This window comes from Wasmannia auropunctata, unplaced genomic scaffold (genome assembly GCF_000956235.1).
Source record: "Wasmannia auropunctata unplaced genomic scaffold, wasmannia.A_1.0 LD333615.1, whole genome shotgun sequence".
NCBI lineage: Eukaryota > Metazoa > Arthropoda > Insecta > Hymenoptera > Formicidae > Wasmannia > Wasmannia auropunctata.
This window is the reverse complement of record NW_012029275.1, coordinates 1-16,854: the sequence shown is the minus strand read 5'-3', so window position 1 is coordinate 16,854 and position 16,854 is coordinate 1. Positions and strand designations below refer to the sequence as shown.

Below are 16,854 nucleotides of genomic sequence, written 5' to 3'. Positions count from 1 at the left end.
CCGCGTGACAGCCCATTATACATACTTATTGCGAAGTTCCTACATAATATAATTTCTAAAAACGTTTCTTCAGCCTTGAGTGGTATCAATAATGATTTTGAATTAGTTGAAAAGCTTATAATCGGATAACGTTTGTGTGATATCTTTGGAAGATGTTTCTCTCTTTAATATTATTCAATCATCGCAGTTAGGCAAAAAGTTCAGATTGAAATACACACTTTATTTATATAAAAAATAAGGATTTTTTCCTCTTGTAATGCTGACACCATCGCGCTATCAATTCGTATCGTTAAATGAAACAGTAAATTTATAAGACTCCTTTAGGTAAAATGGAACTTGTATTAATCCCGCAATTGTACTTATTACAATACTGCATAGTCGACTATCACATAACATGAATTCAGCGCTCGTATACCGATTCGTTAGAACACGTATTTCGCGAGATTTATTAGACCGAAAAAATCACGACACGAACTTTCAAAAAAAGTGACGCGACAATTGTATCTTCCGATATTGCCAATATCGTGGTCCATCTGTAATTTCAAGTTTTATATTTAATTCGTGTCGTAATGCAAAATCTATATCGTAATTTTGTACAGTCCTATTTTTTTTACTGTCACTGTCAAGTGCCGCGTCGCGTGTAATTAAGATAAAGGATATCGTATATTGCCGTGCAATTGTATTCTAATAATTAATGCGTCTTTTTGTGACATAAACATATCACGAAGGAGAACCAGAAGTAGAAAATAATGAGAGAGGACGAAAAGGCCAGAAAGAAAGTGATATACGAAATAATTGCTACGTGATCATTTTCGTAATTTATTTCATTATTTTTACTGAAGGATACAATTATTCGTTATTAAATAATTTTCGTTATTAAATAATTAAAAATAACGATTCAATGTATTGACTGTATAATAAGCTTAGATATTTATTTAACGTGCATTAGTAAATTAGATTTCAGGATTTTGACGACGATTTTATAAATATAACTTCACAATTGTATATTATTGTAATTTTAAATGGTAAAAATTTACAAGTAAAGGGTGTAATACAGTATAGGAATAGAGAAATATTTTTATTAATATAAAGATAAATTTTTTTAGAAATAATTATATCCATTGTATAATTGGAATAATAAAACTTATCTTTGTATTAATAAAAACTATTTATATTATTTATATTTGTATTATATATATAATAAAAAAATTATATCTGTCAATATTATATATTTAGGTTGATATCCACAGTCGGATCTTGTATTTAAAATCGTCTACAGTCTTAAGATGTTATAAATCGATGAGAGAATTATGCATTTTACCTCTTATTTAAAACGGATCTCAAATAAATGAATATCAGCTTTAATTTTATAAATATTTGTGCATATGATATAAATATATCATATATATCATATGATATAAATAAATTAAAAAGTTGTAATATACATGTGTAATCAGAAACTACAAAATTAAATTTTCAGTCGAATACATAATTGTTTTACGATGGAATTGGACCGAAATCAGGACTCTTATTGTGTAAATATTTAAAAAAACGATCGTTTAAACGAAAAAACCGTTTGAAGCTGAAAATGTCAGATTATTCGAATATGAAAATTTCTATCAATTATTAAATATTTAAATAACCACGGTAAATGTTGGATTAGGTACAAATATGGGAAGAGATCCGACTATATTATAACTTCTAATAATTGACAAAATATGATTTTCTGTTTAACGTAAATAATATTATTCTTCCAATTAAGTCAATTAATACAAAACGATAAAGCTAACAGGCAAGAAGAATGCAAATCAAACATGAACATTGTGATAAATATATATTCTCACAATAAATAAACTAACTTTAAAAAATATCAAAGGACAACAAATTTCAAAATTTAGATGTTTGCATAATATATGTAACACCAGTCGTCAATGATATAACATTTTATATTGAAAATCTTTAGAAAATATTATTTTCTCGCCGATCGATAGTATCTATCGATGTTGTGTCTTTCCGCTTCCGTAAAACCCAAGATACTTTCAATAGCATTTAAGTGACCGTGATGATTCTCCTTATCCGTTAGAAAATAGTAAATTGCCGACTTGAGGAACTGCAGGGTAATTTCTGGATCGAGAGTACCTTGGCTGCTTCTCGCCTCTACAATACGCCTATACATTGCCTAATCGAAACAGAACAGCACACTCGTTAAAGAAGAAAATTAAAATATTGTGTCATTAAAATAAGTATAAAATTAGAAAGTGTATAATTGTTCGTACATATGATGTGTTTTTATCAAATTTGAATCCAGACCTACATTTGTATGTCTCATTTAACATAATGATATAATCTTTAGCGATTTTAATGGTATATATATACATATGTAATTAAAAATTGTACACATCAATTTATTATTAAAACACAACATAATGTTACATGTTAATGCATTAATACCAAGTGAAAATACATCAATGTATCTGGATTCAAATATATGTACAGTATACAAGTTTTGTATGCAATAAATGATAAAAATGTGGTGAAAGCGTGCATTGCCTGTAAGCTCGTGCAAAACTTACATTGCCCGAAGATATAAGAGGCTGTTTCTTCCAAGTACACTGGATAATATCGCCCGATCTAAGAGCAACGTTTAGAAATTAAAACCATCTACGTTTGTGCTTCATAGTTCGCATGCAATTGTTGCAGCAAGCATTCACCAACGCGAATGTAAAGGAAAGATAAACTTTTCCACACGTCCTTATCTATTCAAGAACTGATCATCCTACGACAATCTTGTATAAAAGATTTCTCCCTAAAGAGTTAACGTCATTTCTCTCATTTATAGATGAGATGACTTTGAGACAATAAAATTGTGCAATTAATAAGTTACAAGATAATAAACTACTCAGACAAATGACAAAAGAGATTAATTAAATCTATTTATTTAATTTCGGAATATATAAAAAAGGGCTACGGCAAACGTTATTTGTGTGTCTGAATATCAGCTCTTGATGCAGTAAAACAATAATAGAATACCAGTGCATCATATATGCAAATTGCTACTTTATGGGCGATAAAAAATGAATAAGAATCACGTTGCAGCCGAGTTAAAATACAGACCTTACGTGTGCCAAGGACCCAGAGAGAAACAGCCTCCTGAGCACTTAATAAACTTTGGCTACGTTCGGCTGAAATGTGAGGTTCAGGCAAGTAGCTTGTGTCCTGGAGTGTGAGCGGCGACCAAAAAAAGTGGCACATCGTTAATACAAGAGTATTGTAAACTACGACGATGCTCGAAATGTGAGATGGTACACGCCTCATAAGTGTGACAAATGTGATAAATGTGAGAAATGAATAAATAATGCCTGCGAAACAAATATAAAAGCTGATTACTACGTTAAAAAAACGCGCCAGAGATTCATCTTATTAGGCATGTTATTGTGTTAGTATAATTTATTACTAACAAATCTTGTTTTCTTAATTCAATTCGTGAGAAATTCGTGAGAAAATCAATTATTACGGAAATTTTATATAAGTAGAACGCATCCAGAAAGTATAAAAGACGTACTAAATTATTATTATAAGCAAGGAAAATAAGAATGCAAATGTTGAACTAATGAGAAACTCATTGTGTGCAAATATCGCAATGCAATCTAATATCATAAAAGCTCGATGACAATGAACGAAAATGATAAATTCGCTGAGACAATCATTAATGACTGGGTATATGAATTGTTTAAAACGCTTAAAGATCACATATTAACAATTCCATTTGAAATCTATTAATAGCCACTGAAAATCTTTCACCTTGTACAGAACAAATAAAATTTTGAGTCAATCTGCAATATCATTGTCATATTTCTCAACGCAGAATTTTTAGAATTGCAGAGATTGCAAATAAATCACATCTCACCTTAATATTCTCTAACTCAGCTTGTGTGACAGTCAGCTGTTGAAGCAATTCTGCGACGGTAACTTTAGACGGTGATTGTTGCGCCTGCACAAATATCTGTAATTTTACGAAGTATTCAGTGTTGATCTTGCTTATATTTTCTTTTACATTTTTTTCTCGATATATTTATCATACCTGATCGGCTTGTTCAATACGCGCGGCTTCTTGACCTTTGGCATACATTTTCAGGTACATTTGCTTATTTCTCTCTTCCTGCTCACTCAAAAGCGTTTTCTGCTCATTAAGCTCAGTCTTCACAGCCTCTAATTCCACTTCTAATTCATGTGCGCGAACCTCGGCGATATCCACAGCCGGCCGCACTTCGCAGTAACGAGTGTTGACCTCAGACAGTTGATTCAACAAGCTTTCCACCTATAAATATGTTAAAAAATCATACAATTTTTTATCGGGAAGACGAAAAGTTATGATAAAAACTCAATAATGTATAAGACTCTTGGATTAAAATAATTAATAATTAGAAAAGGCAATCAGAGTCAAAACGCGATAATTGGTGCGTGGTTAATTTAATTTCTCGAATATAAAATTCTTCAATACATCGATAACACGTACGTTTCAGCCCTCTTCAGGCTTTCCTCAGCGATACAAAACTCTTATAATAAATCTAACATTAAACGCAATTTAGACTTTTTTAAAGAATGACTATCCTTTAAGTTTTAATAACTAAATTGCGTTTAATGTTAGATTTATTGTAAGAGTTTTGTATCACTGAGAAAAGCCTGAGGAGGGCTGAAATGTACGTGTTATTGATGTATTGAAGAATTTTATATTCCAGAAATTAAATTAACCACGCACCAATTACCGCGTTCTGATTGCCTTTTCTAATTACTAATAATAAAATTTATAAATCAAATAAAAAAACTACCTTGTCATTGTGCTTTTGTTTGAGCTCTTGTAACTCGTCAACATGCCGCCTATGCATATCCTCGATTCTACTTTCATAGTGACTAACTAATCCACGCCTCTCTTCGTCCCGTTGTGCACTCGTTGGCACAAGATTCGTATCGGAGACAATATCATTGGACACCACATTAGCGCACGTTGTCGTACTGGTAGTAATCTCCGACTGCGACTCAGGCAGGCATACGGAGTCTTTCGAATGGACGGAACCATCTTCAAAGTGGCCGGAGTCAGCTAATGACGAAGGAAGATCCGTATGCATACGCTTCTCCGGCACTTCTGGACTGACGACGGATTTCCCCGCGGCATCTTCATTGGGAAGATCCTTACTCGGCGATTCTGGCGACAAGGGATTGTTCTCGCGCACGGTGAGAGCGTCGCTGCTATCCGTTCGCTCATCCGGACTGTTCAGAGAGGCCTTGTACAACCTCAATTCTACAACCTCCTTCGTCAAACGCAAGATCTCCCGGTCCTTCTCGTCAATCTCCTTGCGCGCCTCCTTTAACAGAGCCTGGACCATAACCGAGATAGAGATACTAACAGTCGCGTAATTTTAACAAGGACAAAATAAAATTACAATAGTTAAACATATTTATATACGATTAACCGTTTGAGCTCTGTTGGCTCCTTGCCAAATCCAGATTAATATCTATTAATCGTCTACAAAAATATTTTTCAAGACAGAGAATTGTGAATAAAATTTTCAATTCGAAGAAATATAGACATATATTTTTGTATACTGTATATAACTGCGACTACTGTATGTAACTTGCCAAGTCTAACATAGAGAAGTTTTAGAACGGAATAAATGACGAATAAGACCTACAGTTATTTTCATCGTGGAAACACAATTACCTGAAACTTGCGAACTTGTTTAGCCGCTCTCTGGGTAGGCGTGAGGTACTGTTCGCTATCGCCGGCGTAATTCGAGCAATGTACGACATATTTTCGCGATCGACCAGACCAGGTGGTGCCATTCAATGCGAAGGAGGCATGCTCGCAGGCGCTCGCTGTACTGCAAGCGCTACTGTAACTCTTCACACTCTCGGCATCGCTGTCGTCGTTGACTCCCGTTGTCGTCGATCCTCCAGAGGCCGCGTGACCTGGCCGCGGCCTCACCGGTGTCAATGAGAGGCTCTGAACGGTAAATCATTTTTATTAACAACACTCGTTAGCGCGACTCATTAAAACAGATACGAATAGAATAAAATAGACAATGCCACTTATACATGTGCGAATATCGTGTAATTGAAACCAAAATTAAAAGTCTAGAAAAAAAGATTTTCTAATCATAATTTTATAAACGTAAATATAAGTTGGAATTAGAAAAAAGAAAGATCTCAGTGTTGATAATTTTTTTGGAATTTACAGCTTTATCTTTAATATTTTTAATTTTAAATGTACTCTTTATATAAACTGCGCACTGATTACTGTCAGACTTATTTGATTTGAAACGCAATCATAAACCAAAGCTGAAATAATATCACAAATTAAATTAATTATCAATTTCATAATAATGCTGCAAGCATCCTATAAACACTGTAAAGAATTTATTGCGAAAAATATTATCTCAGACAGAGGCTAGCAATAAGACATCTCTGTCCAGTATAGAATTGGAAGAATAATCCAGAATCGAATCTAGATGAAGATACAATATTTTTCATAATAAGTTCTTCACAGTATTTAGAATACTCATAGCATCATTATCAAATTAATGATCAATATAATTTGTGATATTATTTCAGCTTTAGTTTATGATTGTGTTTCAAGTTCGACAGTAATCAGCGCGCAATTTACAGCTAAAAGATGTATTTAAAATTACAAATATTACTATGTATCAATATCTAATCTCGGCTGTCTCAATGACGCTTTCTTTGTACGAATTCATTATTATTTAATTTATTATAATCATTTCATTAACGTTTCTCGATTACAATGATCTCCAATATTTTCAGAAAAATTCTCTCACGAGAATAAAAAAAAAAGACAAGGCACAGCTTATGTACAGTTCGTGGAAATTGATATGGATTTATAACAAGTTGCCTATCTGTTGGACGATTTCTTATATTTAGTATTTACCGCATTTGGAATAATAACACTCGTCCGGAGTATACTTATCCGGTCACGCAAAAGTATATAGGCACAGGCAGACATGGCTTAACGTGCAAATCATCTGTTAATCAACAGAACTTCGAACGCTGTCCCGAAATTACGTTAACGTGAGTAAAAGTAAAGATAATCCATATTGAGACTCTGATATACATCACATGCAAAAGCATCTAGAGATCAATTTTTTCTATAGCTCTTGGCGAGGACCTTAGCGGTGGTGGATCACGCTTCAATATGTTTCTCTTTGCATAAAAAAATGTAAGGGAATAAAATCTACTCCGTTCCTTTTAAAAAAATATATTTTAAACACATGTTTGTTTAAAATAGGATAGTGTTTGAAATATTTTGAACATAATCTTGATATAATTCTGAGATCGTTGAACTACCGTTTGTGTATCTTTAATTTTTGCCCCTTTATTGTATGACATGGAAGAAATCGTATTCACCGCCAAGGTTTCGTGTTCGAGCAGCTGTGCGGCAAAAGCGGCAGTCAATATCTCGAACTTAACGCAGAGTAAGACTATTTACGTAGTGCGTAGCAATATTGACAGTTCCCTACAAACTCGAGGGGACAATTTCTCGAGGAAAAGACGCGCGTCAGTGCGTGCGTTACTTACGAAGGATCGTTGTCGCGGCGAGTCAGTTCCATTCTCCGTGATGACCGGAAAGATACAATGATCCGGATGTTGATGCTGCTGCGGAGACTGCAGGAGGTGGTTGTGACGACGGGGATAGTGCTGGTGGCCGACCAGGGCCGTGCTGGCTGCAGCGGCGGTGGTGACTCGCGAATGATGTGGTGGTAAACGTTCGCCACGCAAGCGCAAGCTCGCGGCGCGGCGCAGAGCCGATGGCGATGGCCTTGGTATACGGGAGTCCAGCGGAGACGGTGGCGAGGTAGTAGCTGCTCATGGTATATTCTGGTTAATAATTTAGTAGCGGAAGATGGAATCGTGGTCGAAAGCAGCTATAGAGAAGGTGCATCGCGTGCACCTTCAAAGAACAAAGAATTCGAGAGCAATCTCGCGTACACTCTGAAAGCTTGAAAAAAATCGATTTAATCTGAAGCTAATCTTCTTTTGTAATTATAAAACGAATCGTCTTTCAACAAATGTGCATCAAATTATCAAATTTGTGCTAATAAAAAAACTGGAATTATATGTATTAACTGTGTTTTACAAGTTTTTAAATTTGAAAGGAATCAGGCTCCCAAGAATAAATCAAAGATATCGAAGTAATAGCCGAAACGGATATTGGTGTGTGTAATATTATAATTGTAGTAGATTTCCGGCTTTATGTAAGAACTGTTTTTTAAGACCGACAAAAATAATTTTATTGTTACATTCTCCAGCCCCACACAAATTGCGGCGCGCAATGTAACAATAAAATTATTTTTGTTGATCTTAAAAAACAGTTCTTACATGAAGCCGGAAATCTACTACAACAAATTAAATTGACGAGTAATTTAACATTTTTAATAACAAGCATCTATAAGAATCCCCTTCTCCCCAAACTAAAAATTTTCATTCTCCACGATATTTTATGATATTAGTGATTAAAGTACAGCATTAATACTTTTAATATCGCTGATTTTAATTATTATTGTTGAAATTTTTAGTTCTAAAATTATGAAATTCTAGAAAAAGATTTTAGTATATCAGTACCTACTACATCTTCATTATGTACCATTGATTAATAAATTCTTACACGCAATCACAGTTCAAATACGTGAAAATATTTCTTCGGGATAAAATATAAATATTGGAGCATTAAAAAATGATATACAAAAGTCCAGTAGAAAATAAATAAAATACAAACTAGATATGAAACATAAAAATAGGTAAAGTGATTTACGACACAAGTTAACAAACAAAAAGGAACATTATGAAAAGAGACTAACCAATGATGAAATTTCAGTTTATGAAAATAACATTTATAAAATCAGCAACACAAAAATAAAACCGGTGAAAATAAACGTAAAACAATACAGAATAATACTCGAAACAATTACTTATTTAACAATTTTGTAAATTAAATTAAATAAAACATCATCATAAAGCATATAAACACTGCGTTTACACATTTGCCAAATATAAAGATTTACATAGGTCAGTGAAACCAAATATATAAATCTCTATCAGTCTAATAAAATAGTATGTCAAAAATAATCTCTCAATTGTTTGGAGCAAGATCTAATAGTAAGGATAATCTAATAATAACATTGGTAAGCATAATCTAATAATAACATCGCTAATTAATACAGACGTAATCTTTGCGAAAGATTTTCCATCCTACTTACTAGGACTATCAGCTGACTGCGCACCTAGCACGTGGGTAGAACTGGTAGTAATGGCAGTGACCTTGTCGGTTGGGGTGACAACAATACACTTTGCCAAGATCGGCGTCACGGGAGACGTCGAAGTAACGGCGGTGACATGAGTTGATTGACCCGAGTGCACCGATTGCAGGGAAGATTCATCGTTGCCGCAACGAGCCATTTTGTCCGTCCCGTTCATCTTGGTACCACGATGACTATCACCTATAATACGAAAAAAAACACCTGTTTATTAAAAAATAAAAAATTAAAAATTTTGAGATTTTGGGACGAAAGATTTCGACATGTAATAAATATTAAAACAAAAGATTGTTACAATAAAATGCGCGTAAAATGATAATTCGTCCGGATGCAAAATATAATTAATATTTTGTTTTATTTATTTTTCAAAATAAAGTCAAAAATACTAATTATATTACATCATATATATTACATCATATATACATGGTCTGTCCCAAAAGTAATGAGACTATTTTTGGCGCTAATCAGAATTGTTGGAGGGTGGATTCTTGGACGGGGCATTTTTACTGCCTGGATATTATGTACAGTCTGACTCTTCCCAGTTGCCACCGAGCCTTTCTAGCACCATCAGTAAAGTGCATTTAATGTAATTTTATGTCTTGTCACAATCGAAAATTCAACAGTCTCGAGCAGCGATTAAATTCTGCGTGAAACTGGAAAAATCTGGTTCTGAAACGTTGAAGATGTTGAAAACAACTTATGGGAATGCTGCTTCGTCTTCAGAATTTGATCGTAACGTTGCTCAAAATACAGCACAGTCTGTGCTGAATTTTCGCCCATGACAAGACACAAAAATTACAACGCACTTTGCAGACGGTATCGACTGCTAGAAAGGCTCGGAGGCAATTGAGAAGGGTCAGATTGTACAACTGACATCCTGTACCAAAGGCCCTGTTCAATGGATCCACTTTCCACTCCCCACAATTCTGATTGAACTCCCAAAAAACAGTTTCATTACTTTTGGAACAAACAATGTATAATCATATTAAGTTTATTCAGAAATGATACCGTATACATATGTTAAGATCGAAAAAAAAAGAAAAATGCTTAAATCAAGTATATAAAAAAGTATTGTACGTTTTAATGGCATTGTCTTTTCAAATAATTTTAAGTCAGATTAGGTCGTACTAATTGTAAGATAATCCGCGAACTTTATACTAACCGCATCAAACGATTTGTTCAGAGGTCGGTCGTATTTAAAATAACATTACTTTATAAAATATGTATTTTAAATAACAAAAAGTAAAAAAGTTATTTAGTATTTATTATTTTAAATAAGTTTCTGGAATCTATTTTATATTTATTATTTTAAATAAGTTGTATCAGTTATTTTACCGACCCCTGGATTTGTTACTTATTGTTAGTACGCGTATCAAGTGCTCGGAGTAAACTATAGACCAATGCGTAGTGTATCAGCTTAGTACATCATTCTTTAAATGCATTGTAGAAATTAAGATAACTTAATAGAAAGTTTCTAATTAGTACGCGTATCAAATGCTCGATGTAAACTAGGCCTATGAAAAGTGTCAATGTAATGAAAGTGTCATTAGATTTTTATAACCTTCGTTTCTGAGATATTTAAAGCGGAAATTTAACAAGGCGAAAATTCGCGATAAAGCTACTGATAGCGCCTCAACTCACAGGTCATCACCCGTCTTTTTTTTATATCTACCGCGTCGCTTGAAAACAGTTTAACGCAATCCAATTTTTCAATAAGATCTTTTGTAGAATGAAAATATTTGTGTACAATCATAATATTATTATTTCTCAAAATTTTACCTAATCTTGCGTAAGTCTTATCGAACTCGTAAGAAAACAGTGTCAAGTAGTGATACATTGTACGATACTATTTTATTGTTAGTAAGCAAATTTTTCGAGACTCGTCGTTGTAAGTAATCTTTCGGCAAAGAAAAGGGTAATATTAACTGAAGTCAAAGATGTATCGATCGAAAAAGGCGCTACCATACGCAGAACCTAAATCAGTTGTCTATTGAAAACATTATTACTTTTTCAACACGATATTGTCCGCGAATTTTAGGCGAGTCTTAAATTCATCTTTCCGTAGAATTTTACTTTATCTAAATGTACCTCTCTAGATAAACTTTAGAAAAGTTCATAATTAGGCGTAAAAAGTTACTTCGAACAAGGAAATTAATTCGATCTCTCTTTCTCTCTCTTTGTGTTAGCCATTAAATTCACATAGACCTTTCTCCAATTAAATATTTTCCTATGCATAACAAGCGAAATAAATTTAATAGATTATAATAATAATCTATATTAGGAATAATAAATTTACAATAAATACAATAAATTGTATACGTTTTTCGCGGATAGCTACAACAACAAGAGTTCAAAGTTATTCGCACAATTGTCGAGTGCATTTAGCGTGTCATACAATTGTTAACTTGACGTGTACTTTGTCCTTGCAGTAGCCATGAAAGCCGGATACGGAATCGTAATTTCACTGGGTCTTAGAATAAATAGCAAGATTACATAGAAAGACTTCTAAGGGATTGGGCGCAATTTCCGAACGCATCTCGCGACTTTGTTGTCTCGAGATACATAGAAAAAATTAAAGAAAAATATTCAAAGGCTTATATGTATGAGCGAACGTATAGAAGCATCATAAATAAACATAAATAATAAATATATATTTTATACAATTATGCAATTTACATAATGGCATAAATAAAAAAATTACTAGTTAAAATAATAGTGATCATCGTCACTACTTTTTATAAGTAAACAGCAAAGAATTAGGTAAAAAATTATCTGTTTTGATATAGTTATTCTAATATTTAGAATTAAAAAAGTATAAATGGTAAAATATTTAATCAAAACTTTTAAATATGCATTTAAAAAACTATGCAATAAATACGAAACATACTAAATCCATATTGTAATAAGATTCATAAATTCACACGTAATTACTCGTATTTAAAAAATTTTTAACTAAATAGCATGGAAACTAAATCAATTTTACGTACAAACTTCGATCCAGTAATTCATTTGCATTCATTTGATTTATTTTGGAAGTCTCTAATTTGACTTATTCCGGAAGTTTCTTATTTTATTCAACAAATCGCATATTAGACCTTTTCATGTCTCAAAAAAAATAAAATAAAATAAAATTCACAACTTTCTTCTCAGGTCAGGTATAGGATATTTCGATGTAATGAAAATACGAAATATACTTCAGCTTAGAATTCTTATTACGTAAATCGATCGTAACACTCGACGATTTCGACATCACCTGACGAAAGTAAGCTGAGAACATGGATTAATTTCGCTCGACTCCGTAATGTGATCGAAAAAATTAAAGACAGTCGAAAAAGACAATCGAAATGAAGTAAAAGACACGAAAAAAAATTGCGACCTTTATCGAAATAAAGTAATCGATCAGGCCACGTTCTATTTCAAGAATATTTCTGCGGTATTATGCAGCAGTTACTTTAGCCAACATGTAACGATGATTTTACGTAGAGGTCGCCCAGATACCACACGACGAGAGATCATAAAAACGTATATATTATTATAAATACACGCAACATATGTCTGTGATCACCTTCCGCAAATCGTTCTTTCTTTCTCGTTTTTTACCGGAATTAATGTACAGAATTAATGCGTCTGCAGTAACGAAACTTCATTAGGGAAAGAAAATATTGATTTGTTCTCTACAATACATCAGTCAGTAAATTCTGAACTAAAATTACATAATTTACAAATTTTATATAATTACATAATAATGTAATTTAAAATTACATAATTATATATTTCTACAGAATTGTATGGAAATTGTTTACGTTGTACGTCCTAACAGAGTTAGTTAGAAAAAAAGAGAGAAAGAGAGAAGCAGAGAGAATTATATGTATATGTAATGAGAGCTGCCAATGAGAATAAAGAATAATCGTTTATAATATTTGATATTGCTAATGTCAGAAATGTACGTTTTGGCATATTGTAAAATTTCAAACACAGATGTTTTGAATAACGATATGATGCATCGACAGAGCGATAAAATGATAAACCATTTCGAACAGATCGATATCACTTTTTGCATACACGGAACATTCGATGGATTGATCGATACGAAATATAGCGACATACATTGTATAACGCAAGTAAGATAATTATAAGTGAACTAGCGCATTAAAAAACCTGGAAACAAACGCAATTGTAATTAGCGAGCAATACAAAGTACGAGTCATTTTACATTGCACAAAAGAATAGCCTGCTAACGCAACTTAAGGCTCTCTAAGATATTTTTTTTTTTAGGACAATATTGTTACTTTTGACGATGATATTTTTCGGTTGCATATTTTTTTGTCATTAATTCGTAGTAATTCAATCACTAGGGAGCTAAAAAGGGGTTTATCTTGAAAATTTTGAGGGAGCTTTGATATTTGGCATAGTTATTATAATTTGGTGCTCTTATTACAAATTTACATTTTGCCATTAAAAACTTGACGCACCGGCGCCGCTATATTGAAAAAATGATCTTAATGGTCTTAAAAATTGATCAAAAATCAGTATTTTGCATATATCTCGTTCCAGGTGTATTTGTCGACGAAAATACCTCTACAGTAAATTGTAGCAGAGAAAATTTCCTATCAATTATTCCCAATACATTTTTTGTCAAATCAATAGCTTACCTGTGTTAAAAGTTGTTTTTAGCATTATCGAAATATTTACGTCATTTTTAACGAATTAATACGGACAATCTATTAATCTAACAAAAAAAATGCATTGGACATAATTTGTAGGAAATTTTCTCCTCTGCAATTTTTTATGCAATTTTCTCCTCTGCACTTTACTATAGAGATATTTTTGTCGACAAATAAACCTGGAACAAGATATATACAAAATACTGATTTTTGACCGATTTTTTAGCTATTTTTTTTTAATATGGCGGCGCCGATGCGTCAATTTTTTGGTAGCAAAATTTGTAATAAAGGCAATAAACTACATAACTATGCCAAATATCAAAACTTCCTCGAAACTTTCAAGGTAAAACTACCTAGTGACTGAGCTATAGTATCTCACAATAAAGCGTCGAAATTATGTTCTTTTTAAATATATTATATGAACTTCTTGCAATCAAAAGAAATCAAGTACTGGAAAAAAAAGAAAAAACAGATGAATTAAAAAGAAATAATACAAAAGACTGCAGCTGAAAAAAAGGTGAAAAGGATCTGTTGTTAATTTAGCGCGAGTGTCGATTCTTATAGCGCGCTTTTTCTCGACGCGTGACGTTTAAAAACATTCTCCACTTTCATCTACCTTCTTTTTTTTCGCCTCTCTGAAGAGACGCTGGCGTAACATATGTATCCGATCCGGCAATCAAAGGGAAAAATCGAGTACTCACCTCAGCGAAAAGTGCACCGGTATCATATGGGCGAGATACATTTGATCGCCTGTTTTCTTAAAGCTGTCCCAAAAGCACGTTACGATCTTTTTCACGACGATTTCTGAGCAAATCAACAAATCTGCGCGAGGAAGATATACACTTTGACACGCGTCATTCTCACGCACCGTCTAATGTGCGACCCACTGTCCCCCACTGATGTCACTATTGTCACTCCGAACGGGCCACGTGGTCCTCCGGTCTCTCGAAAAAGTCGAGACAAGATTCGCGACTGGGCAAAATCAGGCAACCTAGCTCTCCTTCCTCTCCCCTCTCTCTCTCTCTCTCTCTCTCTCTCTCTCTCTCTCTCTCTCTCTCTCACTCTTGAATCAGTCGTGAATATCGTGACGATTTCTATATGCTAAACTCGGCCAGGGATGGGAAAAAGTGAATTTATATCGTAATGGAAATTAAAAAATATGCACCACGCGAGATTATAAAATTTTTACTTTTTTTTTGTTATACAATCTCCTGATTGTGTTATTTTTCGCTATCTTATATAAACATTCTGCTCTGATTTTTCACCGTTTTTTTCATATATGTATCTCCTATGTAAATATATACTCGCATCGGGTATGCATACTCGCAGCAGAAATTAGTGATTAAAAAGCGCGGAGGGATTTTTAACCCATTCGCGATTCGCGCGACGAGAGCGAGAACTCGTAACGAGTTCGCAATCTCGGAATACCCGCGTTATACTCGCGTCTATTAATTATTTATCTGTCTCCTTTATCTCTCCAATTCGATATCCGTTCGACAGGCAAATTCCGATACCCGAGATCCCCTCCTTTCCGGTGTGAGAGACGGCGGAATGAATTTTCACTCTGCGATGTTGATGGCCGTGGAACATACGTCGATACCTTTTATTGGCGCCCTGCTTCTCCGTGTGTCGTCACCCACTCATATTTTTGCCAGAGCCGATGTATGTTCTCTTCTGCTTTCGCGCGCGCGCGCTCCTCGTTCCTATTTTTCTCCTGAAAATTCAACACCCGAGCTCCAATGTAACTGCGGTCGTTTTAACTGCCGATATATAGAGTGCCTGCAAAGATATTGTGATCTGAGACAATATTTACCGGCTGGATGTACGAGAAGCACGCTACGATGAAATCAAAATTAAAGAAGGAACGGGAATTTAATCAAGCACAATGTTGTATTCAAATTTAATAATTCATTGTCAAAGCTTTTGTTTGCCGAATACGTCGAATGAAATTTTTTTTCTCTTTAGAATTATAAGCGTCGATATTTGTCTGGAGGGTATTGTTTCTCTTTAATCAAAAAGTGGGATCTCCTCCGTAAAATCTTCAGCTTCGACAAATATTTTTCTCACCCGAAGAATGAAAATTATTTCCGATAGAATTTATCGTCGTCATTTTAATATTTCTGACGCGGCGTAACGTGAGAATTGTAAGAATATTTTTCGAGGGAAGGGCGGGAGGGAATTCTTCTGCGAGTTTCGAAACGGTTTTGGACATGACCGGCATTCTCGATCAGATCGGCGATCTATTTTCATGTCTATTCTCACACAGTAATACCCATGCATGTGTACTGTAAGTTGCGACCACTTACAGACGTCGAACAGTCGCAAGTAGTTTCGAAACTTTGCCTGCGCCGCGCGCGCCTCGGCGCGGATCCGATATCGGAATTTATAAATAATTTCGAAAGCTACAGGGGCTTTTTTATCCGATGCGGAACACGGCGGGGAAAAAGATATCGCCGCGGTGCATCGCGTTTACGGCATTGCTATTGCAATGCCGGCGTGAAAAACATCAGTTTACGATTTCTTATCAGGAAAAGCGCTTATTTCTGACGCAAACAGTATTTTAAATAGCAAAGGGAGATAGCGGTATCCCCTATTGCTTATAATAAGTTTCCTCTGCATATTTCATGAAATTTAAACGCGAATATTTTGAGATTATGAAATATGAGGGAATATTTCTCACAATAAGTTATTTCAGGATTTAAAAGATCATTAGCATTAATATTATTAAATTTCCTGTCAATTTAATTTTAATTTACGATATAATTCCGGATTCAGTTTGGAACTGTTTTTAAGTCCGACAAATATATTCGGCGCGCATTTGTTTGACCTGAAAATTATAAGATTCAAACAAAAATATTATTAAG

The 16,854-nt window shown here is 33.9% G+C and overlaps 1 protein-coding gene across 5 annotated transcripts; it reads right to left on the bottom strand.

The window, feature by feature from the left end:
• Positions 1-1,903: 1,903 nt before the first annotated feature.
• On the bottom strand, positions 1,904-15,023 carry LOC105459807. 5 transcript variants are annotated; one of them, XM_011706101.1, is made up of 10 exons: positions 14,692-15,023; positions 9,270-9,509; positions 7,591-7,874; positions 5,720-6,001; positions 4,830-5,375; positions 4,082-4,318; positions 3,908-4,003; positions 3,115-3,216; positions 2,574-2,631; positions 2,086-2,179 (listed from the first exon to the last, which is right to left on the bottom strand). In XM_011706101.1, the coding sequence occupies exons 2-10, from the start codon at positions 9,484-9,486 to the stop codon at positions 2,169-2,171; spliced, it is 1,833 nt and encodes a 610-aa protein (XP_011704403.1). In that variant the 5' UTR covers positions 9,487-9,509; positions 14,692-15,023; the 3' UTR covers positions 2,086-2,168. The 5 variants fall into 5 exon arrangements, with proteins under 5 accessions (XP_011704400.1, XP_011704401.1, XP_011704402.1 ...); XM_011706098.1 differs by lacking the exon at positions 2,574-2,631 and having other exon boundaries at positions 1,904-2,179; XM_011706099.1 differs by lacking the exon at positions 2,574-2,631 and having other exon boundaries at positions 1,904-2,179; positions 4,830-5,363.
• Positions 15,024-16,854: the final 1,831 nt, after the last annotated feature.